Source organism: Mesocricetus auratus, unplaced genomic scaffold, assembly GCF_017639785.1.
Source record: "Mesocricetus auratus isolate SY011 unplaced genomic scaffold, BCM_Maur_2.0 Super-Scaffold_100019, whole genome shotgun sequence".
Lineage (NCBI taxonomy): Eukaryota > Metazoa > Chordata > Mammalia > Rodentia > Cricetidae > Mesocricetus > Mesocricetus auratus.
In genome coordinates this window covers 31,892,346-31,918,556 of record NW_024429200.1, presented here as the reverse complement: position 1 = coordinate 31,918,556, position 26,211 = coordinate 31,892,346, and the positions used below count along the sequence as shown (strand labels likewise).

At 42.9% G+C, this 26,211-nt stretch overlaps 1 protein-coding gene across 4 annotated transcripts; it reads right to left on the bottom strand.

Annotated features, from left to right (window-relative positions):
* Positions 1-1,378: 1,378 nt before the first annotated feature.
* On the bottom strand, positions 1,379-22,019 carry Asns (asparagine synthetase (glutamine-hydrolyzing)). 4 transcript variants are annotated; one of them, XM_040728447.1, is made up of 13 exons: positions 21,880-21,895; positions 18,604-18,747; positions 18,105-18,376; positions 14,343-14,580; positions 11,705-11,890; positions 11,394-11,495; positions 10,911-11,038; positions 8,863-8,989; positions 6,231-6,337; positions 5,384-5,484; positions 4,477-4,558; positions 4,235-4,390; positions 1,379-2,048 (listed from the first exon to the last, which is right to left on the bottom strand). In XM_040728447.1, the coding sequence occupies exons 3-13, from the start codon at positions 18,351-18,353 to the stop codon at positions 1,839-1,841; spliced, it is 1,686 nt and encodes a 561-aa protein (XP_040584381.1). In that variant the 5' UTR covers positions 18,354-18,376; positions 18,604-18,747; positions 21,880-21,895; the 3' UTR covers positions 1,379-1,838.
* Positions 22,020-26,211: the final 4,192 nt, after the last annotated feature.

Below are 26,211 nucleotides of genomic sequence, written 5' to 3'. Positions count from 1 at the left end.
ATGAACATGTATAATTTGAAAATTATCTGTAGCCATTATGGGCAACCTTGCTTGTTATGGTTTGGGTATGAAGTCTGCCCCATGGGCTCATGGGTCAAAGGCTTAGTCTCCAGTTAGTGCATGCAATCACTGTCAAGTGACTAGATCAGGAAGGTTGTGACTAATCAACGAATACATCCATTCATGGATTCATTGACTGGAATGGCAATTACTGTGATGATAAGAACTTTTGAAGGTAAGGCCTGGTGGGTCACTGGAGATGTCCTCAGGGGCTGTCTTTAAACCCCTTCCTCTCGCTTTCCCACTGCCATGAGGTGAACAGCTGAGTTCCTGTGGGTTCTTCTGCCCTGATCTTCTGCCTCAATGCTGGCAGAGAAATGCTGTAGCAAACAACCATAGCAAATCAACCATGAGCCATAAATAAGCTCTCAAACTATGAACCAAAGTACACCTTTCTTGGGCATTTGGCAGAGGGCCAAAAGGCTCACTCTCTCTAGCACAAGTTTGATGCTATGAGGTTGGCTTAACTCTCTCCATGAGTGTCAGAGTTCTTCCTGGGATCCGAGTGCAACATATCCTAGTCACTAAAGTTAAAATCTGAAGCTTATCCCACACCCTCAAAACTGGCAACGAGCTTTATGACACTCTTTAATATTGCCATGTCAACTGTGACAACCCAGGTCACAGATCCCAATCCAAAGTATTTGCAATGCCATGTAGCTGGGATGGGCAAACTTTAGCAGGAAACAGGTACAGTGCCAAATCAAGCTAAGTTTAAATACATAAATATCTATAAATACAAGATAACCTAATGCTTAATAGGTTACCCTACAGTAAGGCTTCATCTTCAGTTTCATAAACACATTTATACATGGTAAGTCAGGGCCTACAGCTGGCCTCACTAACTTTTCCCATCAAGCAGTCCTTTGTTTGAGACTTCCTCACCATGTAGCACAGGCTGGCCTTGAACTCCTAATCCTGCTGCAGTCTCCCCAGTGCTCAGAGAATCATGTACCAAAATATCTGATACTATCAGGAATTCTTTCACAAACATCCCTTTTCAAACGTTTTGAACAGCTAAATTCATCTGCCTTATGTATCTCACCAGGCTATCCTGAGGCACTCAAGGAGTGTGCAAATGAGTAGCTTCTGTTTCTAAGTGGTATTTCGTATGTCACCAATCACACTTGTGAGAAATGTGTAGCTTGGACAATTCCTCTTGAATAAGCATCAATAAACAATGGCCCAGGGTCCATACCTGGCCCACCATCTGTTCTTATAAATGAAGCTTTAAGAGGAAAAAGCTGTGTGAAGTTGTTTCAAAACACCCAGTGTTATGTGTCAAGAGTTAACAGTTCCATAGAGACCCACGAAAGTCTAACTTTGCATCTGACTCTATATTTGAAAAGTTTATTCCCAATTCCATAAGTCTTCACAGGGGATATTAACACAATATAAGAAAGCAAAACCTGAATTCCTGTCCTACAACGCAGAACTATCATGGATTCCCACAAAGGACACCCATCCCTGGCTGCCTAGCCAGCTGTTAGGAACATAGTCAGAACTGAGATGTGAAGATCACATGCTCTCCCTTGCAGCTTAGCTCATTGTCATCCACATGGTGGTAACAGCAAATGCCGCTCTGTCTCTGGTTGCCTCTAACAAGGCTGCATCCACCACCAGAAGTCATTTTAGATGTAATATTTTTATTTCTTTCCATGCCTATGTTAGCCTGAGTGGTTGATGGTTGATTTGCATTACTTCTGTGTTTGTCTCGATGTCTACTCCTTCAGAGTGAGAAGAAACACTTAACTTTTACACTAGAGTTTAGAGAGCATCTAAGCTTTGGCAGCTGACTTATAATGGGTGAGAGTACGGGCAGAAGGGTCGGTGGCGTTGATCCACTTGGGCATCCAATAATGGGTCAGCCAATCAGCCCGGCCTGGGTAATGGTGTTCAAAGATCTGGCGGTAGAAATAGCCTTCTTTAGTTTTGGGAGTATTGAAGGGAAACTTCTGGGCTGCCGTTGCCATCATTGCGTCGTCAACCTATAAGATAGATTCAGAACATCACATTTTTATTTGGATTTGCTCTAATACAGACCAAACTAAAGTTAAGACATACTATAAATTAACAAGACACTTTAAGTTTCTAATTATTTACAAAAATTCTGAAATAAGCTATAGTAAACAGATGTAGTAGTATCTTATAAATCCTCATGCTTATTCCATATTTGGGTGTTCAACGTATGATTTATTTGTACCCAGGGTACTCAGACATATGGAAAAGGGTCAGTGATGATTACTAATGTCCCCTTTACTTTTGAGCACCAATACTGCTTCATTTTCTGTAATTGTTATATAATACTTATAAAAGAAGTGCTCTTTGTAGGAGCTGTAAATCTCCTATAGACACTATTTATGGTATTGGCACAAAAATAGACAGGTAGACCAATGGAATAGAATTGAAAACCCTGATATTAACCCTGATCTTTGACAAAGAAGCTAAAAATATACAATGGAATAAAGAAAGCATCTTCAACAAATGGTGCTGTCATAACTGGAGGCTGGCATGTAGAAGAATGCGGATAGAACCACGTTTATCGCCAGGCACAAAACTTAAGTCCAAATGGATCAAAGACCTCAACATAAATCCAGCCACACTGAACCTCTTAGAAGAGAAAGTGGGTGGTACCCTTGAAGGAATTGGTACAGGAGACAGCTTCCTGAACATAACACCACTAGCACAGACAGTCAGATCAACAATTAATAAATGGGAGCTCCTGAAACTGAGAAGCTTCTGTAAGGCAAAGGACACAGTCAGCAAGACAAAAAGGCAGCCCACAGAATGGGAAAAAATATTCACTAACCCCACATCTGACAGAGGGCTGATCTCCAAAATTTACAAAGAACTCAAGAAGCAAGTCTCCAAAACACCAAAGGATCCAATTAAAAAGTGGGCTGCAGAACTAAATAGAGAATTTTCAATAGAGGAGTCTAAAATGGTTGAGAGGCACTTGAGAAAGTGCTCAACATCCTTAGCCATCTGGGAAATGCAAATCAAAACAACTCTGAGATACCATCTCACTCCTGTCAGAATGGCTAAAATAAAAAACACGAACGACAATTTATGCTGGAGAGGATGTGGTGAAAGGGGAACACTCCTCCATTGCTGGTGGGAGTGCCAACTGGTTCAACCATTTTGGAAATCAGTATGGAGATTCCTCAGAAAAATGGGAATAAAACCCAGCAACTCCACTCTCAGGCATATATCCAAAAGATGCCCATTCATACAACAAGGATGTCTGTTCCACTATGTTCATAGCAGCATTATTTATAATAGCCAGAACTTGGAAGCAAGATGCTCCTCAACCAAAGAGTGGATAGAGAAAATGTGGTACATTTACACAATGGAGTACTATTCAGCAGAAAAAAACAATGGAATCCTGAGATTTGCAGGCAAATGGATGACACTAGAAAAAACCATCCTGAGCGAGGTAACACAGTCACAAAAAGAGAAACATGGCATGTACTCTCTCATATATGGATTTTAGACATAGATCTGGGGAGTGCCAGCCTACAATCCTATGGCCAGAGAGTCTGGGAAACAGAACCTTCATTCAGTGGCTGATGGAAGCAGAGGCAGACTCCCACGGCTAAGCACTGAGCTGAACTCAAGAAAGCCAGAAACAGAGAGGGACCAAAGGGATTAAGACTGGGCTGGTTTAACCCCAGAAACAGCTGACCTGACAAGGGTTAACTCTTGAATCCCAGGCTGATGCCTGGGAATCCAGCATGGGACTGATCAAGACCCCCTGAATGTGGGTGTCAGTGAGGAGGCCTAGGTAATCTATTGAGCCTTGGGCAGTAGATCAGTATTCATCCCAAGTATACGCATGGAATTTGGACTCCCATCCAACAATGTGAGATGCACTCTCACCCTGAACTCCTGGGGGAGGGTCTAGGCCCTGCCTTGGATGAAATGACAGACTATGGACACCCCCATGGAGGGCCTCACCCTCCCTGGGGAAATGAGGGGATAATGGGAGGGGTGGGGTGGGGGGGAGGGGAAGGGAGAGGAACCTGGAACTGACTGTGAAGCAACCTTGTTTCTAATCTAAATTTAAACTTATAAATAAATAAATAAATTAGACACTATTTAAACTAAATACAAAACAGAGATCCCAGGTCTCTGCTACACTACATTGTTCTAGAAAATCTCTTTAAAGACACACCTGGTGTTCAACATAATCCTGTAGAATCTTGAACCAGGAGTTCTTAACTGAGGTGATCCCATCACTGAAGGCTTCTTTTGGTCTCCAGAGGATCTCTTTGGGGAGCAGGTTGGAGTCCTCAAACGTCTCTCGCAGGAGATGTTTTTCTATCCCATTCTGACATGAACACGAAAGGAGCGTCAGTGAAGTCATCAGCAGAGTCAATGGCATTTGGGGTTCTTATCCAGGGTCAATTTACCTACTTTTGGAACTCTCATTTCTGGTGGCAGGGACAAATAATAGGAGGAAAACCGATGATCCAGAAACGGGACTCTCAGCTCAAGACTTGGAGAAAACAGAAGACAATCTCAACCAGAAGGCTGGCCAGCAGCTGCCATGTGTCCTGGCAGCTGCACCAGACTGGGCCATGCAGATTGTAGAGCCATGTTTCAGCCTCCTAATAGCCCATCTGCACGCCTGGATACATACTAAAGTTTGTACTCAAAATAAAACCAGCATCTAGGGAGGGAAGCTTCCTGTCTGAAACTATCTCTTTCCTTCTGTGCCTATGAAAAATTAACTGCTTCTCTAAGAGCAGAAGAGTCAGGAATCGTGAGGGGCGAATGCCACATCTTGTGTAGAGAGTCCTAGTGACTCTGGTCAGGCTGTGCAGACAGGTAAAACCTATGGTTGCAACCCATTCAACTAAATACAATTCAGGTGTGTATCGTGCACAATAAGGGTCTCCTATTCTTCAGCAAGCCCGGTTAAATGAGAAAACTCTAGCCAAGAAGAAATGGCACCAAAGAAACATTTTTAGTAAACAATCTCATGCATCTTCATTCCCTGTCGCCTCAGAACATTCTAAAATGTTTAGAAATAGCAGCTGCTGCCTTCCCTCTAGATCACATATGGCACAATACTGTTATGATTTAATGACACAAAACCTGCCTGACATAGCTCAGAAGATGCTCTCTCCCCTCTCAGTGATAAGATCATCTCTCCCCACCCCAGTGATAGTATCCAGGCCCATAGCCCGGCTCTTTGGGGATAGGTTTAGCTAGAAGTCAATCTTTACAGTCAACTGCAAAGAAACAAAACAGTAAGCAGCTGATCCCATTGAGTTTTTCCCCTCTCCCCTCTTTCTTTTCCAACTGAGTGTAAAGTTACCCGTGGGCAGCAGTAGTGCGGTCGGCGCGGAGAACATCAAACAGGTAGAGTTCCTTCAGCAGCCTCTCACTCTCCTCCTCTGCCTTCTCGGGAGAAGGGGCCTATTTAGTAGACCAAGAGGTGAGTGGCTTTGCTTTGGCACACAGGCAGCCTTTCTTTCCCTTTTACATTTAAAACGAGAGATGAGGAAGACAGAAAATGTCAAAGTAAAGGGTAGGAGTAAATGACTTCAGAAGCCAGCAACGTTTTAGAAGACAGACCCATCCACCCTCCAAAGTGCTTAGTGTGGAAATAAGTAAGATGGATGCCAGGGGCATTAAAAAAACAAAAACAGCTGGGCCTGGTGGTGCATGCCTTTAATCCCAGAGCTTGAGAAGCACAGGCAAGTGGATCTCAGTGAGTTTGAGGCTAGCGTGGTCTACATATTGAGTTTCTTGTTTTGTTTTGTTTTTCGAGACAGGGTTTCTCTGAGTAGCCCTAGCTACACAGTCCTAGAACTACCATCATACTGAGTTTTAGGATAGCCAGAGCTATGCAGTCAGCACCTGCATCATGATGATAATGGACTGAACCCCCTGAAAACGTAAGCCACCCCAAGTGTCCAAAGAAAGTTCATTTCTTAAAAATTAAAAGACTGTCAATCCTGCAAAAATACAATAAATAAAAATAAAAGCAATTCTTGTGTTTAATTTTAAGAATGAAAAGTATCTGATACTATTGAAAATTAGACACCATCAGTTCAGACAGACAGACAGACACAGACACACACACAAAGACAGAGAAAACAGTCAAGTGATTCCAACTTTTCTTAACTGAGCTGGAAATCGTTTCACTCCAGAGTGCTCACCTTGTGGAAATATATGTAGCCCTGTGTAAGTTCATCTGACCCTTCTCCTGAGAAGATCACCACGCTGTCTGTGTTCTTCCGAATATACTTGGAAATTAGATACATACCTTAATGAAAGAGAAATTAACATTGATGTCAGTGTGTCTTCTAAAAAGCCTTTAACTGGGCTTTCAGAAACAACTACAGGCTGGAATGTCTACTTTGAGTTAATATAAGCAGCTTGCAAAAAGATCACAGATATACTTAGAAGCTATCTACATGTAGGCAACCCTACGTAGGCAAGAAAATAGCATAGAAACCACTGTAGTGTCTTATAAATACATTCCAAACTTATGTTCCTGAAGCAAGACTTTCTACCTCAAAATTGTGCCAAACTGAACCACTCTACTACCTAAATACCATGGTTTCATACTAATTACTACAGAAGAGTAACAGCTTGGATAGTGCAAGATTTTGGATGCAATTTGTTCTCCCAAGAACTCATGTTGGAAGTGTGGGAAGTGTGGTCCACAGTCGGGGGAGAAGTGATGGGTAAGGTCTGCTTGGGGTTACTTGGGTGCTCAAGAATCTTTCCTTAGAAGGCATTAAAGCAATTCTCAGAGGAAACCAAATTAGTTCTCCTGAGTCACTTGTTTAAAACAGAGCCCTTCTCTATTCTTGGCCTCTGGTCTCACTACAAAATCTCTCTCTCATGTGTAGATCTTTGATGTCACCCCCAAGTGCCATGCTGTTGGACTTTCAGCCCACAAAATTCTGAGTTAAAAAAAAAACAACAACAAAAAACTCATTGTTAAAAAGTTAGTCACCTGGGGATGTCCATTACAGTAACAGGAAAATGAACTAACAGAACAACTTAGTTTTAATCTTTTCCATTATGACTCCTCACTTCCAAACTCCACAACTGATTTTGAGGTTCTGCATGGTATTGAAACAGCATGCTGTCTTGACACCCGTTCTACATCTCTCTACACTTCCATCTCCCCCAATCCCATTCTTATCCTTCTTTAGAGAGACTTTTTTCTTCCTAACTCTGCTTCTGCCGCATGAAAATTCAGTCACAGCCATGTTATAAATGTGCTTACTTAACTATGGTTCAGAAGGCCAAATCATTGTTAATACTCAAGGTTTTTGATTGTACTCCAAAGTGAGTTTTAAAAGAAAGCTACTCAGCTATTAGCATTTTAAGGGCTCAACAACCTTGGGTCTATCTGACTTGTGGTTCACTTCTAATCTCAGAATGTGTTCACCAGCTATAACTAGTATTGACTGCATGACTTGCTCTAAGTAATAATGTAAATAATAACTAGGAATGGGTAAGCTGTGTGATGGAGTATTACAATATATCTACATAAGAACTCCTTAAGGAAAATGTATTATAGTATTAGATCTATTTCCCCATTTTATAAAGAACACTGTTCCCAGATGGACAGTGGTGGTACACACTTTTAATCCCAGTACTTGGGAGGCAGAGGCAGGTGAGTTTTGGTGAGTTTGTGGTTAGCTTGGCCTACAGAGTGAGTTCTAGGACAGTCAAGGCTACACAGAGAAACTTTCTTGAAAAAAATCAAAACAAACAAAAAAAGAACAGTTCTCCTTCAATATTCATTTGGGATGGATTCTGAGACCTCCCTTCAGCTACCCAAATCTTCAGATACCTCAACTTCTTAATATATGATAGCATTTGCACATAACCTATACACATATACGGGCATATCCTATTTTACTCTGTTTGGCTTTTGATTGTAATTGGTTCCCATAAGCACATAGGTAGTGGCACTATTAGGAGGTGTGGCCTTGTTGAAATAAGTGTAGGCTTATTGGAGGAAGTGTGTCACTGTGGAGGTGGGCTCTGAGGTCTCTTGCTTAAGCTTCTTTACTCAGTGTGACTCCGACCATGTCTGCCTGCAATCTACCATGTCCCACCATGATGATAATGGACTGAACCCCTGAAAATGTAAGCTACCCCAAGTGCTCAGAGGAAGTTCATTTCTTATAAATTAAAAGACTGTCAATCTTGCAAAAAAATAGACTGTATCATTTTCCCACAGCTTAGAACATCAATGGCAGTAAGATGTTCCTAAATCAAGGTACTTAGTATTGTGGCTCAACTATATCATCCAAGATGCTTTACACAGAGAAAATGGAAAGGGAGCCAAAATATATATCCATTCTATAGTGACGCCATAAATGCCAGATGTGCAGCAGTCCACCTGCTCAGTCTCTTGGGAGCTGAACCACCCACCAGGTGTGAGTCACAACACTGGCTAGAATGGGGGGGCTTTGAGGTAACCATAAGTAGTTCATGTCAAGTGGAGCAAACAGAACCCAGCATGTACTATGTGCTTAGTAAACGAGAGTTGTTACTTATTTTTATGAAGCAATCTTTAAGACTGTAGGACGAGCTGACCTTGTAAATTCCATGTTCAGAAGATATGGTGATACTCATTAAAAGCACTTCCTCCAGTTGAAAAGAAATTCAGGACACTCTTAAACAGTCTTAAAAATATCATATTAATATCTATATAGAAATTTTGCTTGTATTCATATTTAGACAATCATTCTTAAACTGAAATCACCTTAAACCTTCTCACTGTTCAATATTAAAACTCTTCACAACAACAAAATCCCTTACCTACAGATGCTCGAACTGTCGTAATGTCATAAGTTTCCAAGGAAAATATGACTTCATCCAGGGCCTGAATGCCTTCTTCAGAATTAAAAAGGACTTCATGATGCTCGCTTCCAATATAATTTGCCACCTGATTGTGAAGAAAACTCCATAATGTTAGTTAAAGAGCTACTTTTGAAAGCGAATCAGGCCAGCTCCCCTCAAGGCATCCTGAATTAGCAAAGCTAAAGACTCAGGGTCTCTCCACAACACTATGGCAGGAGGCAGGGCAGGCAACCACAAGCTAGCTAAAGCTTGCTGGGTGCCTCTGCCTGGCCCTCATCCCCATTCAGCCACAGGGAGTAAATCTACCAGCTCTTTCCAAATCAAAGCTAGAGCCTGACGGTGCAAGTTCCAATCAGTGCACCACTCTCTCCTACTTTACCTAGCCTACCCCATTTCTCTGTGGCCCAACATGGTTCTCTTTTAAGCAGTGTTTGCTGGGATGAAATGCCTGATTTTATATCCAGCATGTTGGTCCTACACAAACAGCCTTCTGCTTCCCTTGTCTGTCTTCCAGAACATGCCTATGTGTTGGGATTCTTCCCTGGACCTTTCTCAGCCACTCTAGGTCTTTTTAGAACAGAGAGGTGTGTGTACAAGGTCTGTTCTGCCTGCGATTCTTAATACCATGATGCTTCATAAAAAGTAAAATTACAGCTCACTTTCACTAAAGTGATTACTACACACCAGGTTCTACATCACACACTCCATATGAATACATATTTTAACTTAAAAACTAATCCACTGTAAGCTGTATGTGGAGGCTCATGCCTGTGATCCCACAAGATGGGGAAATCCCACTTGGGAGGTTGAAGCCCAGTGGTTGCTATGAGCTTATGGCCAGCCTGGATCATACAGTGAGTTCCAGCCCAGACTAAACTCAATATAAGACCCTGCCTCAAACTCAAATACACACACACACACACACACACACACACACACACACACAATCTCATCAAACTACTGTAAATACTGTTGTATAACAGTGAAGCCTTGCACAGTAGAATTAGGACTTGAAAGCGTTAAGCAGACTTCAAAGCCTGCAGTGTTAAAACTGACCACACCACTCTCAGAAGAAAACTATAATCACTGAGTCTTTGTCAAGACTGTTTGGGACACTGTGGATAAGAGTACCCAGTGAGTTGGGCGGTGGTGACTCACACCTTTAATCCTAGCATTCAGAAGGCAGAGGTAGGTGGATCTTTGACTTAAAGCTAGCCTGGTCTACAAAACAAGTTCCAGTATAGCCAGAGAAACCCAGTCTTAAAAAAATCAAGTACCCAGTAGATAAAAGTCTAGCACTTCTGTTCTATTGTAGATAATTACCAGGGTCAGCAGCAGAAACAGAAGCAACACTGTCTTCAACACTACTGTTTTGTTTAAGTGCTGTTGGTCTTACCACAACTGACACTTCAGCCTCAGCTTCACCAGAACCACAGACCCTCATTTCAAAGCAGCATAAAAACTCCCTCTAAAACTTCACATGCCAGGCCCCACCACATGCACAGCTCTCAGCGTTTTCTCCCAAGTTTCCACATTAACTCAGTGAACTCTGAACACTCCAACCCAAAGCTCTAAAGTCTTTCCACCATCTTCCCAGAAAACACTTGGCTCCATCAGTCACAGCAATAGACCACAATCCCGGTACCAATTTCTACCCCGGATTGTTCTCTGTGGCTGTGATGAAGACCGTGACCAAAATCAACTTGGGGAGGGAAGAGTTTATTTGGTTTACATATTCTGAATCAGTCCATTAGCAAGGCAAGAACTCAAGGTTCGGGAACTAAAGCTAAGAATCTGGAGCCAAGAGGAGTAAGCAGTGCTCTTCCACGGTCTCTGTTTCAGTTTCTACTGCTGGTTTCGGCCTCACACCCCCACCTTGGATTCCCTCAGTGGACTGTGACAAGGAGTCTGTAAACCAAATAAGCCCTTTCCTCATGGCCAAACTTGATTTTGAGTCGAATAAGGAGACTAAGTTCTAAATATGCAGTGGACAGGTTGCAATGTACCTTTCTAGCAGCCAGTAGATCGGGGCTGTCTTCCATGCCAATCGCAAATGTCTGGAGTGGATACTGTACTTGAGCCTCCTTGAGTTGCTTCAGCAAGGAGGAGGCAACCAAGCTCGAGTCCAGGCCCCCTGCAGCGCGAGAACAAGCCCGATGGTTATATGCCTTCACTAGACAGGGCAAAGGCGATTGCACACCCTCTAAACATCTGGATTGAAGTTTGACTTTTAAGATCTCCAAGTTTTATAAACTGAAATCAAGTTTAGTAAATAAAGAATACAATGCATAAATTTTACTGGCCCCTACAATGGTAACTATATCTAAAGTGGTTTAAAAAAATCAGTACACAGGATTATAGGGAATGTGTACCAGCCAGCTATTACACTAACAAATATAGCCTATAAGCACATCTATAATAAAGGCCAGGGCCAGCTGGTATTTGATTAAATCCCAGCCAGATGGCATGTTTCTTTAAATTGACATCACCTGATAAAAGGCAGCCGATCCTCCTGTCCGTCATCAAGCGTTTCCTGACAGCATTGTCAAACAGGATACGAAGGTTGCTCTTCACCGTTTCTAACTCGAAGCCTATCAACACAGAAGGAAAATGAAGCAGCCCCAGAGAAACTGAGCTAGCTGAGGTAAGGCATGCAGTCCCCAGTACCACCGTGATGGCCGGCCGTCACCTGAGGAGATCCCACCACCTCCAAATCAAACAGCAAACAGATCTTAGAATCAACAATTCAGAAGTGTGAATGGCTCTTGTGCTTCCGGGGATAGGCGTGGGCAGCAGTCACCTGGGAAGAGTTTCTCCACGCTGTCGTAGAGGGCATGCAGGGGTTCATCCCGACAATGATGGTACTTCACCATTTCCACAGATGCAACTTTGCCGTTTGGTTTTAAATCCAAAACTTCATAGTGTCCAGGAAGGAAGGGCTCCACTTTTAAGAAGGGAGTTGTGGAGTGCTTCAAGGAAACGAGCCCTGCAGATGGAAAACAATAATGCATACAACTGAGTGCTTCTCTACAGACTTTCCAGTTGGCTAAATCCTCTAAGTGCTGCTTCTCCCTTTAAATACAAGTATATGTCCACTACACAAACAAACAGTGGGAGAGGAAGTAATTACCCAAAACCCTACATCTGTTTCCTGAAGAGGTCAGAGTAGCACGGAGACAGAGCACAAACTGCATGGACTTGAGTTATTTGATGCAATAGGAAAATGACTCTTGATTCCGCTTCAAGATCATTTCTGAATATAGCGTGAGATAAAGATTCCAGACTTCACCTTTTAACCCGTGTTTGTCCAATTGTTACATTTTCTCAGAAGATGCTCTCCCACACTGAATGGCCCTGCTACCTCTATTTAAATCTCCAGCATCTACCTCCTTCCCCTAGTGGAAATTTCAAATCAAGAAAACTTATTTTTTTAGATGCCTATAACATTTCTGAAGAATAAAACTTTGTAAAGGGAAAGTCGATTTTCTAGGTAGAAAACAAACAAGATATTTAAGTCTGAGAAAATAGAGAAATCAAAATGTTAACAAGTGGGCATCTGGTCTGTGGTCATGTAACAGTGGCCACACCCCTTTGGGTGTGGTTTCAGGCCTAGGAAGCTGAAAGAGAGGAACCTGAGGCTTGGCTTTCCTTTGGGCACTCCTTCTGGCAGGTCACCAGATCCAGTAGGGAGAGCAGGGAAACGCTCCAGTGGTTCTTTGTATTTTTCTGTGTAATTGTTGCACAATAAACACCCATTCATCCTTTATCTTGGGTCTAGTGATATAATTACATCCTCGCCTTCATTAGCATCATGATATTTTGCCAAGCATTTCTATCATCGTTGAGGCATTTTTTAAGAAAAGACCCATGGTTCCCACACCATTACCAAGCAAAATGACCCACTGCCAGGCACTCAGAAGCCGGTACCTCTCCCTTAGTAGCTGCCATATAATATGTGTGAGAAAACTATAACTTAAGTTTCTTCAAGCAGTTCTTACATATAGGCATTAGCTACCTTGACACCATGATCAGACTCAAAAGCCAATGTTTCACTGTAAGTAGTCAACACCCTATCCACACAGATACTTGCTATAATTTACTATGGGTTTCTTAACCCAGTCTGTATACACAGAACATAGAGGCCAAAGGAAGCCAGCGTTCTCATTAGCTGACAGAACTCAAATGCTGCCCTCTCCAGTAGAAGATGTGGGCCACTGATAGGTTAAGCAGAGAACTGTGCTGAGGTGTTTTAAAAGACCGATGAAGGAATGCAGCCCTACAAGTGACATCATTCGGTCTGTGTGGTGGTTCAAAAGAGAATGGCCCCTATAGGCTCATGTTTCAATACTTGGTCCCCAGTGGATAGAACTGTTTGAAAAGGATTAGGAGGTGTAGCCTTGCTAAGGTACATCACTAGAGGTGCCCTTTTAGGTTTCAAAAGCCCACATCATTCCCAGTTAGCTCTCTCTACCTCATGTTTATGGATAAAGATGTGAGCCCTCACCCACAGCCTGCCTGCCTGCCACCATGGTCCCCATGATGATGTCATAGACTCGAGCCCTCTGAATCTGTGAGCCCCAAATGAACTCTTGCACTGGTCATGGCACCTTATCACAGTAACAGAAAGGCAATTAAGACAGTCAGGAAAAGGACAGAGAATTAAGGATGCAGGAAACAATCCAACTCCAGAGAACAAACTACTGGTGAGATTACAGTTCCCTATCAAGGAACCATTAGGTCTAAGGGTCCAAAGGACAGCCATCAGAAGCAGGACAGTTTCCCTAACAGGACTTCAGGTAAGTGATGCATAATGCTTGTTGATAGACCAAGCAAAGCATCTTTAATACCCAAAGTATAGTTAGTGTGCTAAGAATTCTTTAACAGATCAGGATCCTTGTTTCAAGCAACATTAAATCTGAAAATTGAGTGGCAAAGGATACAAGAAATGGCAAAGATACATTATAGAAAACTTGCCACTAGTTGCCTCAAAAATTAAGATGGGACCAGGCATAGTGGTGCACACCTTTACTCCCAGTACTCAGGGGACAAAGGCAGGTGGATCTCTGTGAGTTCAAGGCCATCCTGATCTACACAGTGAGTTCCAGCACAGTCAGGGTTAAATAGTGATACCAAAAAAAAAAAAAAGGTGAAGAGTAATAGAAGAAGACATATAATGTCAGTCTCTGGCTTCTACATGTGCACATGCATTCAGGAGTGTGCGTGAGCATGCACGTACAAACACACACACACACACACACACACACACACACACACACACACACACGGAAAAGTAGGAGGGGTGACCAAGATTTCAAATCCTCTTCACACTGAGTATTCCATCTACTAGCCATTTGTAAACTTTTTGATTGACACCTATAGGATTTTCGGTATGATCCAGGAAGAAACAGAAACACAGAATAGTAAAACACCATTATTACCTTTAGCTTCTGAACATACAGCCAGAAATCCATCTTCTGTCATGGCTTTAAACAAGGGCCTGACTCCATAGGTATCTCTGCCCAGAAACACTTTCTTGTTGGCAGTGTCCAGCAAGATGAATGCAAACACCCCATCCAACATACAAATGGTTTGCTCGATACCTCCTTTGTCATAGAGATGCAGTATAATCTCACCATCCACATTGGTCTGATACTCGAACTCAAAGCGTTGTTGTAGCTTAAGGAAGCATAGCAAACGAAATGTTAGTATCCTATGCATCCACCAGTAATCCTGACTCAGTATTTTTACATGCTATAATCAGTCCATGTGCTTTGATTTTTTTTTAAAATGTGGCATTATCAAAATCTACCTTGTCTCAATTCATACTTCTATAAATTCTCCACCAAAAGGCTGAACACATAACAGTAAAGATTACATTTTGATAAACAGGATACATCAGAGGAGTGATACATGAAAGGATCCAAGTGTATTACACACCATGGTTCACACTATGTGGTTACTTGGTGTACCACAATGTACATTTACCTACGTAGTCATCCTTTGCTTCCAGGATCCAGTCCCAAAATAATAATCTACAGGTGTTTCAGTGCCTTTTATAAAATGGAATGCTATTTACATATAATCTACACACATCCTCCTATATACTTACATCATTTCTAGATGTAGAATACTTAATACAACATGCTTTAGAATATAATTGTTATGCAATATTATGCAAGATGTAAAAATGTGGACATGTTTAGTATAGACACAATTTTCTCCCAAACATTTTCTACGAATCTGTGTTCCAATCTTTGAAGGTAGAATACAAGAATATGGATAAGGACAGTCTAACAAACTAAGAGAACAGTTATCATGTCATTAAAAATGTGTCTTCAGCAACTGTTAACTTTTGGTTTGGGACACAGAATTAGCTGAGGTTTTTCTAGCTCATCCTCAAAGACCTCCCTTGAAAATGTAGCGGAAAAGGAAAAAAAAAAAACTAGTCACCACTCCTTCTGCCAAGTAAATGAGTCCATTACCAGCAACACAGTCCAAACCCACACTGCTAGTCCCCAGGGATGGGCAACATCCAGACCTTCCTGAGCAGTGGTGACATTAAAGTGACTTCTGAGGGACAGACAAAATGACTATGCACTTTATCATCAGTTCATATGTCCTACGAGAAGAGCAATGAGCCTTTCACTGTCACCTCCAGCAAAGTGAAGAGGTTTGAGTTGTACCCAGATTCTAAGACTTTCTACTATGCTAGCACCCCACCAACACTACAACAAAGCCCCATGTCCCCACTTCAGACTTGTACTGTGTTTTCAATTCATATGTATGACCTGTAAATATGCCTCAGGTCTCTCCATCCCAAACATGTGGTCCATTGGGTAAAGCATGCACAGAATTATCAAGACATGGGCTTTGGGTGCCTTTACAATACTACCATCTGGCCACTCTTCTTAACGAAGGGACTACCAGGGTAATCCTAACTCAATGAGGAGGGGTTTGAAATCCTATCCCCTGGCTGGAAACGCCCTACAGCGTTCACAAATAATTAGCATCTCCTCCATTCTCGTTTCCAAAGGTAATTTATTCAGAAAGGAGATGTTCATTAACTAGCAATTCCCAAGTACTAACTCTAACTCCTGGAATGGTGCTCCTTACACCAATATCCTGCCACCTTCCTAGAGTCACATTGACATGTGACTTGTTGTAGGGCCCCTGGTCTATCTTTGTAGTCTCCTGGACCAGCAAATGCTACTTTGTATTATTATCAAAACTTGGGGTGGAGTCAGAACTTTGATGCTATATTTCTGAAAATAGGCAAGATTAAACTTGCTCATTCTACTCTTAGACAAGTTTCTAGCTGTCTCGTTGGCACAGGTTTAGATGTTTGATAGAAACAGCAGAAAGTTTTTGGAAATATAGCATATACCTTTTAAGGTACTAACTTTTAACATCGTAACAAAATTAATGAGCAGCAATGCTGTCAAAATAAACCAGGTATTTCCTAACTTCAAACAAATCAAGATAGTTCCTGCCCCACTTCCGGGAGACACACGGCAATTCTGGCAGAGTACAACTTGGTGACCTGACTTAATGTGACCAAATCCATCCCACCTCACTCCCTTCCTCCACTCCTAACTTCCTTCTTCACCATTTCATCTCCAAGTACTTAGCTGGGTATACAGCAGGCCTTTAATAAAGGTGTATTTGCTAACTGGTCAACCCCTGCTTTGAAAGTGTTCCTACAAGCAAAGCAAAACGGCAAATAAAAACTTTTGTTCAGGAATGAGATTAGCCAACAGATAGCCAGGATAGAAAGCCTTCCAGTGAAGGAGAAGCACAGAAATTTCCAACTTTACCAAGAAGCATTATAACCAAATGACTAAAACTTGACGGAAATCTTCCCTTAAAAAAAAAAAATGTGTGCCGGTAAGCACACACACATCAAAAAAAAAAAAAAAAAAAAAAAAAAAGAAAGCAAAACAAAAATAAATATTGCTAGGGGACACTTGTGGAAAATTAAACATGAATTGGATATTAGATGTTATGTTGTCTTATGTTTACTATTAATGTTAGCTAAGAGAATGTCTTAATTCTTGAGAGAAAAATGGTTTCATAGTTTAGAGGAAAGGTATCAGAATGTGCAGACCTTAAGAGAGATAAAATAAATACAGGCAGATATTAATAATTATCAATTTTCATGCACATTTCTCTGGAGCAATTAAAGGTTGAAGGGGTTAACAAGCTTGCAAATATAGTAAGGAGTTATATTTGTGAACGCTCGTAAATTGCGGATTTAATTTTTTCCTTATGAAAAACTAGTCAAATAATCCCAGATTGGGAGGTTCTGATGGTGTCTGGCTTCCGGGATCAACAATTCTATCCCCTCACTCACTCCTGTTCTAAGGCACCAGAGAAGAAAGTTGTTCCAACTTTAACACTGCCAAGTCTTACTTAACACACTACTGCCTCCAGCCACCTTTCCACCATTTGGCTCCTACTAAGTGTGGAACTGCAATAAACTTCTCAGTGGCCACATTATATAATGCTACAAAGATCATCACCTTCCAAGTTTTCAGTTCTATCCGTCCTTTAAATCCTCAGCGGCTGCTGCCCTGGGAATGAGACACCAGATTCTAGCAAAACTGACTGCTGTGTCTTCCCGGCTCCACCTTCCCCCTCCCCACTCATTCTATTATCCCTGAGTGCTTCCCATTCCAGGGGTGTACACAAGCTACCCCTCTCCATGAGAAACGCTCTCCCCAGCCGTGCCTAGTGCTCTCTGTCATTAGGTCTCAGTGCAAGTCTCACTTCCTCAGGTGGCTGTCCTATTTAAGTTTCCTGCACACAGATCTCCCTTATGCATCACCACTGCATTTGCTCTTTGGGATCATTATACAGTGACTCTGTCTCCTAACAGAACAAGATTCATTGCAGCATAGAGCTAACCATCGTTTTCACTGTGATACCTGGTCACCTGACACAGATCGTGACACAGCCCTAATAAACATTAAAATTTGTAATGGGAAAAAAATGAATCAGCATCTCCTTTTAATCATGTTTTTAAAATCTAGGTCATTTTACCTTTCCGTGTCAATGTTCTATATAGCTACATGACCAGAGCAAACGAGGTAAAAACACAGAAAAAGGTTAGCAAAGCAAGGAGCATGACGCAGAATGTGAACATCATAACCACTACCTCTGAGGTAGTTATGGACAGCCATCTCCAGCCTCATTCTGCTTACCGCCTTGTGGTTGTAGATTTCCCCGTTGTAACAGAGCCACAGATAAGGGTATTTCTTCACTCTTATTGGCTGCATTCCAAAGAGGGGGTCAACCACGGCCAAGCGGTGAAATCCAAAGCAGCAGTTGGTGTATCCATTGACATTCTCAAAGCGAAATGCATCTGGCCCTCTGTGTGCAATCTTCATAGCACTCAGGCACTGCACGGAAAGGCAGTCATCGCTGCCGAAGAGGGCCCAAATGCCACACATGCTGCAGGAGAGCTTCAGGCACTCTGTGGAGAAAAGCACAGCGCATTCAGTAACCAGCCCTTTATCCCGGAAACGTACACAAGCCTCCCCAAAAGTTGGACACAAACGCCTCTATCTACAGCAGTTCTCCACTGGGTTGGCAGGCAAATGAGAATGACTTAATTTGCTTACAAATATTAAAAATACAGGTGAGCTATATCTTCAACCAGACATAAGCTTAGTATCCAGCCGAAGCCCACATCTCTCCCACCTTAGGATTTTGTGGGAGCTAGACTCAACAACAGCCAGATCACATTGTGTCCTGCAGCTCAGGATTGCTCCCAAGGTCGATGACTGGCTTGGCTGGCTCCAAGCTAGGAAGGGATCCCAATATCAGCATTCTCCAGTTGAGAATCTCAAAAAAAAAAAAAAAAACAAAGATGTGGGAGGCTCTCTGTGTTAGTACAGCCTCTTCCTGAGCCTCTACAATTAAATACCCTTGCCTTACCTGTACTTTGTGCAGGTCAAATATAAAGGGAATAAATAGCCGCTTATAAGCACTATTATGTAGTATGGATATATCTCATTAAGCATGTCATGACTTTTAGCTTAACATCTAAAGGATTTATCTAAATGTGATGAAGAATAAGAAAACAATAATCTGATAACAGATACCCTAACAAGCATTTTGAGCTGACTGAGGATATAAAATATTTGCTATGGCTAGGTACTCTGGTGCATCATCATGGGGGGGGTGGGAGTAGAAGCAGTGTGGATCAGGATTCAAGGCCATCCTGTGCTACATGAGATCTTGTCTCAACAACAGAAAAGTTCAGTATCAAAATGTCCTTGATGTCAAAAATATCCTCAGACACTGACCTGAAAGCCGCAATGGCTAGTGAGTAAAATAGATCCTTATAGGCCAGTAAGCAAGTAATTCCTACAAATGTCATTTGAATATCCCTAGCTCAAAATTGTTTAATAAAGAATCTCCAACTAGCAAATAATACTGTATCTGCTTAAAATGCACATCTGAAAGAAATGGCAATATAGTCTAGAACAAACACCCTAAAAACACACAGGCTCACATCAGCCACTCTGAACAGTCCTTCGAATTATTCCATCTGTATGGAAGGTTTGATGCACACTGAGCAAAACCACATCCAATGATTTAAAAAAACTGGTATCAAGCAAAGCAACTTGAAACAGTGTAAGTGGCATGCAGTTCCTTCCGCAGTGCTATCCAAATGGTCTACCGTGGGTCTGGTTTGAACATTCAGTGGGAGAATGCAGAGAGTTTGGAAGGGTGGCTGTTAATAAGCAGTGTTTGACCCAATGCCAATGGAAAGTGACTCAGCCACATAGCGTTAACCACGATGTCTCCATCAAATCCCTCCCATTGGAGCTCAGGGAACCCCGAGAGAGGAGGCAGAAGGAATATGGGAGACAAAGGGGATGGGGATGGAGAAAAGGTCCTCTAAAACAATTGAGCAATGCTCACATAAACTCAACAGAGACTGAAGCAGCATGCACAGTGCTTACGCAGGTCTACACCATGTCCTCTGCATGTGTTCTGTAGCTTTCGGTTTAGTACTTTTACAGAACTCTTGAATGTGTACACGAGTGGACCTCGATTATTACGCCTTTTCCTTGGGGCTGCTTTAATTTTCTGTTGGCTCGTGTTGTCCAACCTCAGTATGATGGTTTTCATTTTACCTTAATATATTTTATTATGTTTCGTTATCTCTTAGAAGCCAGCTCTTTTCTAATGAGAGATAGGAAGGGAGTGGATCCGGATGGGAGAGGAGGTGTGGAGGAACCAGAAGGAGGAGAAGGAAGGGAGACTGCACTCCAGTTACATTGTATGAGGAAAGAATCTATGTTTAATAAAGGGGGAAAGAAAGAAAAGTGGGTTGGTAACGCGCACTTCGAAAATCAGTTGTGATCATCAGAAAACCATTTACCTAGGTCTTATGGCTCTTCAATGAACTGTCTGTTATACAAAACATATGCTGGCCACTTATACGTGGAAATAAAAGTTCAAATACTTTCCTTTACTGGGAATAAGGAAATTTAAACTCTTTTTGTAATTGGAATCAGTCTTCTCTGCAGGGAGAGGCCCTCCTTGTACCTCATTTTCCTCACTGTTATCTGTCGCTGTGGTTTTCCACATTTCATGGTTAACTTCTATAGCAGTGTTGTCCAGAGGGAATGTGAACCATATGTGTGGTTTTAATATACTAATAAACTCCGTTAAAAAGGCAAAAGAAAGTACTGAAATAAATTTTAAATGTGCCTTAACGCGGCACACTCAAAACAAAATAATACAATATAATCAAAATTAATTTTATTTTACACCTAAATCATTAAAACCGGACTGGAGGAATAGTTCAGACGTTAAAGTCTAAGGGTCACAACCAAATCGATAGAATTTCGGTTTTCAAAACCATCCAAATTACACTTAGTAACGCAGCTCAGTTCAGACTAGCCAGTGTTTCTAGAGGTCAGTGCATGCAAGTGCATGGGTCTTGTGGCTCCCGGGCTGGACAGCGCCACTTCAGCGCACTGAACAGAAATTCTATTCTACTGGCGATCTACCTAAACTTCACCGGATCTCCTTATTTTAAAATCTCAATAATTAACCTGTGGACTTGTGCAAGTCTTACTTCTAATTAATATCACACCAAAACTGGGCTAATCAACGGAAAGAGTTAACTGTTAAGGGCTGTGGGCGACGGGTCAAGAAAAATAAAGCCTGTCCTTGTATTTAAAAGTTACATTAATCTGAAACCAGGCCTGTGAACAGCTGCCCATTATTAAGAAAAAGCATGCCTTTGCCTTTTTCTGTACTTGGCCGCCTGTCTCCTTAAACAGATCGTTCCTCAGCGAGGCTGCGTCTTGAAAGTACGGAGCTGGAGTGGGGGAGGGGGCCGGGCAGCAAGGTGAGTGGGGGCTCGAAAAGCGAGATCCAGACAGTTCACCCCCAGAGAGCCTCGCTCTAGAGCTAGGGAGAGCCTCGGTCCTTCGAGACAACCAGGCCCGAGAACTAGCCTGGGGCGTCCAACTGCGGCGGGTCCTGTGCAGGCTCCCAGCTGGTCCCATGCAAGGCCCTGGGATTGCCGAACTTTCCCAGGCTTGGACGTCAGACAGTTAAAAATAATAATAATAATAGCATTTATGGTGTCCTTATTAAAGCCACCGTTGTCTCCGGTCTGGAGCGGCCCAGCCTCCACGAAGCACTTCGCTCTTGTGAGAGCTTTCTTGGCCTTCTCCGTCCCAGGTGCGCAACAATCGCCCCGCGCCCGCCCCGCCCTGGCACCCGATGCACCGCAGCATCTGTCCCGCGCCGGCCGGTGTGTTTGGTCCCCGCGTGCCCCGGACCTGTGTGCCCGCGCGGACCGAGCATCCTCCGGCTTCCCGGGCTTGCACAGCGCACTGCACCGATCATCAGGGTCCCGCTTACCTGCGCAGCGAGTGGTTAGGGCCAGAGGAGGGGGAAGCTGAGGCGGCACAGCGATTACAGAAGGGGCGGAGGACTGCTTCTTACCTTATAGCAGCCGGGCTACTGTAACGCGTGCGGGAAGTTTCATCATGTCGCTGGGACCCAACCCCTGCGCAGGGGTGTGGCCCGCAGTGCTGACGTACGACGCCAGGCGGGGCTGAGGCGATCGCAAAGAGGCACCCCGGAGCCCAGAGCTAGGTGTGCGCTTCTGTTCTTTTAGGTGCTCAGAGGTCGGGCCCAGGGCCTCACTGGTTACCCCAGGTTACCTAGCTGGCCAATGAGAAGTCTCCGTACTTGGGATGCTTTAGGGAATTCATCATCAGTTGAGTACAGTGTCCCATCCTCCTATCAACTTATCAACAGTACATCTCCCCCTCCTTAATCGTAGTCTTCAATACTCCCTGACATAGTGTCTATTATATAGATGTGGAGGCATAAATACTTGATGAAATAATGAGACTGTAATGCAGATAGGAATAGCTGGAAGGACACACACACACACACACACACACACACACACACACACACGCTGATTCCTTATGCTCTACTTACAGGCAGGGTAGAAATCTTCCTCTGGATATACAGGGCTGACAAACATGAAATGTGGTTGTGTTCGGGTGTAGCCAGGTTTTGACCTTGCTTGTATTTATTTATGACTTCCCTCTTTGATTCCCCAGCTGAGTGAATACCACTGACGGGGTTCTAAACATATATAATTCAATTGAGTCATTGCTGTATTTAATTTTTGATTTATCACTTTTAGGAAAGCACTTGAATTTGTATTTGAATTTTACTATGACTTAGGATAGTATTGATGCACCTTACAACTGACTGTTATTCACGGGGGGGGGCTGGTTGTAGTTTTTCTTTGTCTTGTGGAGTTTATTGGACCATTATGTATGTATGTTTGCGTGTGTGCCTATGTATGTATGTATGTATGTTCTAGGTATGAAACCTGGGGTCTTGCATTGTTACAGAAGCCGTTTGCCACTGCTACACTCCCATCCCTAGGTTCTCCTCTTTAAAATAAAGAATATAGAAACTGAATGTGTCTTTCCTGACCTGAAAGTCTACATCCTAAAGTATTGAGAGAGCTTTGGTATCCAGGGAGAGAAATTCGTGTTTTCATCCTTAGGGTCAAAATAGCTGCACTGTGGGGATGTTTGATTGGGGACCATTGGAAGGAAGCATCCCCATCCCCACATGCTCATTACGCCAGGACCTAGAGATGTACATGACCCCAAATAGCTGGAGCATCTTAGGGACACTAATAAAAGGGCAAGAGGCTGCATAACCCCTGTGATTTTCCACAAGACACGAAGTTTCCTCTTAGAGTTGAAAGTTTTCCTTTCCAGACTTTGTTTAAAGATTTCAATGTTGCCCTACAATTAAATATTTCTCTTATTTATAATCCTCACAGGGAATTTAGGATTTAATTTATCATTTAAAAGCATTTGAGGGCTGAGAAGATGGCTCAGGATACAAAGGTGTCTGCTGCCAAGCCATGAGTGTCTGATAACTTGAGTCCCATGGCACTCAGATGGTGGAAGAGGGGATTCTTCTAACTTCTACACAAGAGCTGTGGCACACCACACACACACACACACACCACACATACCACACACACACCACACACACACACCACACACACACACCACACACACACACCACACACACACCACACATACACACCACACACACACCACACACACACACCACACACACACCACACACACACCACACACACACCACACACACACACCACACACACACCACACACACACTCACACACACACCACACACACACCACACACACACCACACACACACCACACACACACTCACACACACACTCACACACACACTCACACACACTCACACACCGCACACACACACCACACACACACCACTCACCACACACACCACACACACACACACACTTTTTATTATTATTATTATCATTATCATTATTCTTTTATTTAGGTTAGAAACAAGCTTGTTTCACATGTCAATCCCAGATCTCTCTCCTTCCCTTCCTCCCCCGCCCTCCCAACCAGGTCCCCCAGTCCCTGACCCAATCTCCACTCTGACCCCAGGGAGGGTGAGGCCCCCCCATGATCGATCTCCAGTGACTGTCATTTTATCCAGGGCCGGGCCTAGGCCCTCCCCCAAGAGTCCCAGCTGAGAGAGCCTCCCATATTGTGGCACTCAAAGTCTATTTGTACCCCAGGGATAAATACTACCCAAGGCCTCATAGATTACCTAGGCCTCCTCACTGATACCCACATTCAGGGGATCTGGATGCTTTCCACACAGCCATCAATCTGGAGTCCAAGAGCTCCGCCTTGTTCAGGTCAGCTGTTTCTGTGGGTTAAACCAGCCCAGTATGAACTCCTTTGCCCATCAGTTCTCCCTTTCTGACACTGGATTCCAGGAGTTCAGTTCAGTGTTTAACTGTGGGTGTCTGCCTCTGCTTTCATCAGTCGCTGGATGAAGGTTCTGTCTCCCAGACTCTCTGGCAATGGGATTGTAGGCTGGCACTCCCCAGATCTATGTCTAAAATCCATATATGAGAGAGTACAAACATGGTAATATGCTATTATTATTCCCCTTGATAGAGAAAATACACCACAATTTAAAATCAATACCTCGACATTACAACACCCTTAAATGAATTTGCAGTTTACTAAACACATCAGCACTAAATGGAGTAATAATAAAATTGTGCTGTGAAACTTACTAAGCTCCGATTTTAGCCAGAAAAGCCTCTGGGTTTGTTTTTCCAACAAGGAATATTACACTTGTTCAGCATTGAGAGTATCAGTTTTTAAAGAACCTCTTTTACATCCCTTTAAATACAAATTGAATCTGTTGAAGGTGGCCCTTTTTCTGACTCCAGTGCATAGTAACCAAGAATACAATACAATCTCAGCGATAGCTATCCATTGTTAAGGTTAACTCTACTCTTAACAAAGGGCTTCTTTGAGATTAATAACGTCTTGAAACAAAGGTGCATTGTTTTGCTTTTATCCAGTTACATTTTTAAGGTTAGCATGTGTTGAAGAATAGCACAGGCATCCCACAGAACAAGATGTTTTAGTCCAAGATTAAATGGAGCATTGCTTCCGTCTCCTCTGTGATTTGGTCAGATATTTGCGGCCCTTTTACTTGACACTGACATGTAGCTTGAAATGGGACTTCTGGCCTTCCCGTGTGTCTTTCCTGCTTCTCTTCCAATTTCATATCTCCCGGTGGATAATTCATAAAGTTCCATATTCAAGCAAGACAACTCTACTCCGATACTACTTGCTTTCTCGCTCTAGAATTTGTTGTTTGGCCTTTATAAAACAAAAGTGGAAATATTAACCTAGACCGTGACGATAATCATTTTGTGGGACTCTGATTTCATGGAAGTAGGAACTGTATATTATCACAAACTTTTTTTTTAATTTTAGTCCAAAATAAAAGAAGCCAAGTGCCTTAGTCTGTTGGAGAGGACTGAGGAACAAGGACACTGGGGGGTGGGGTCTGGAGTGGAGTGCTGATGTAAAGGCTGCCAACTATAGGGAAGCCAATAATTAGAATCAGAATAGTTGGTGATTTAAGGAGTTAAAGACAGTGCTGTGGACAGAGAACCCCAGGGCGTGGCCCGGAGTAGAGCTCAGAGAGCCGGTGACCTGTGGACAGAAATTTGCGTGATATTTCCTGCCTTTGAGTGAGAACCTCCTATCTGTTGTACATCCTGTCTAGGTTATATCAATGAGTTATTCTTCCCTTTTTGACAGTTAAAGACACAGTGGATGGCTAAAGAAGAAAGATTACCACACCACACTGAGCAGCTGGCCAAGTGTTCCGGTTCCAGTGTGTTGACGAGAGTGCTCCTAGTATAAAGACGCTTCCGAGAAACTGGCACGCACGGGAACTGAAAGGGTGTCCCTGAGGGCAACTGGAGCCAGTCCGTAGACCAGGTGGGGAAAGCTACTGAAATGGAGGAGATGCCCTCTTAGAAGAGAAAACAAAGAAACAAATGGAGCAGAGCTCAGAGGGGAGCTGCTGGAAAGGGGAAACATGCAAAAGCATTTGAGAAGGGAAAGAGAAAACCATTTCTCTGAAATGGTGGTGCAGGTAAACCTGGAGGTAGGAGCAAGAGAAGCAGAAAGATCTACACGTGGTTACTGTTTCAACAGTGATGCTAAATGATAGAGAGGAACAGTGGGCAAAAGGAAAGAAGGATAGGCTTACTAGAATTTTGAAGAGACTTTGTGCTTATAGAAAATGTAAGATGCCAACAAAGAGGACAACAAGACAATAAAATAAAAGCCTTTGAAATAATAGACAAGCCAGATGTGGTCACAATACCAGCACTTGGAAGGCAGAG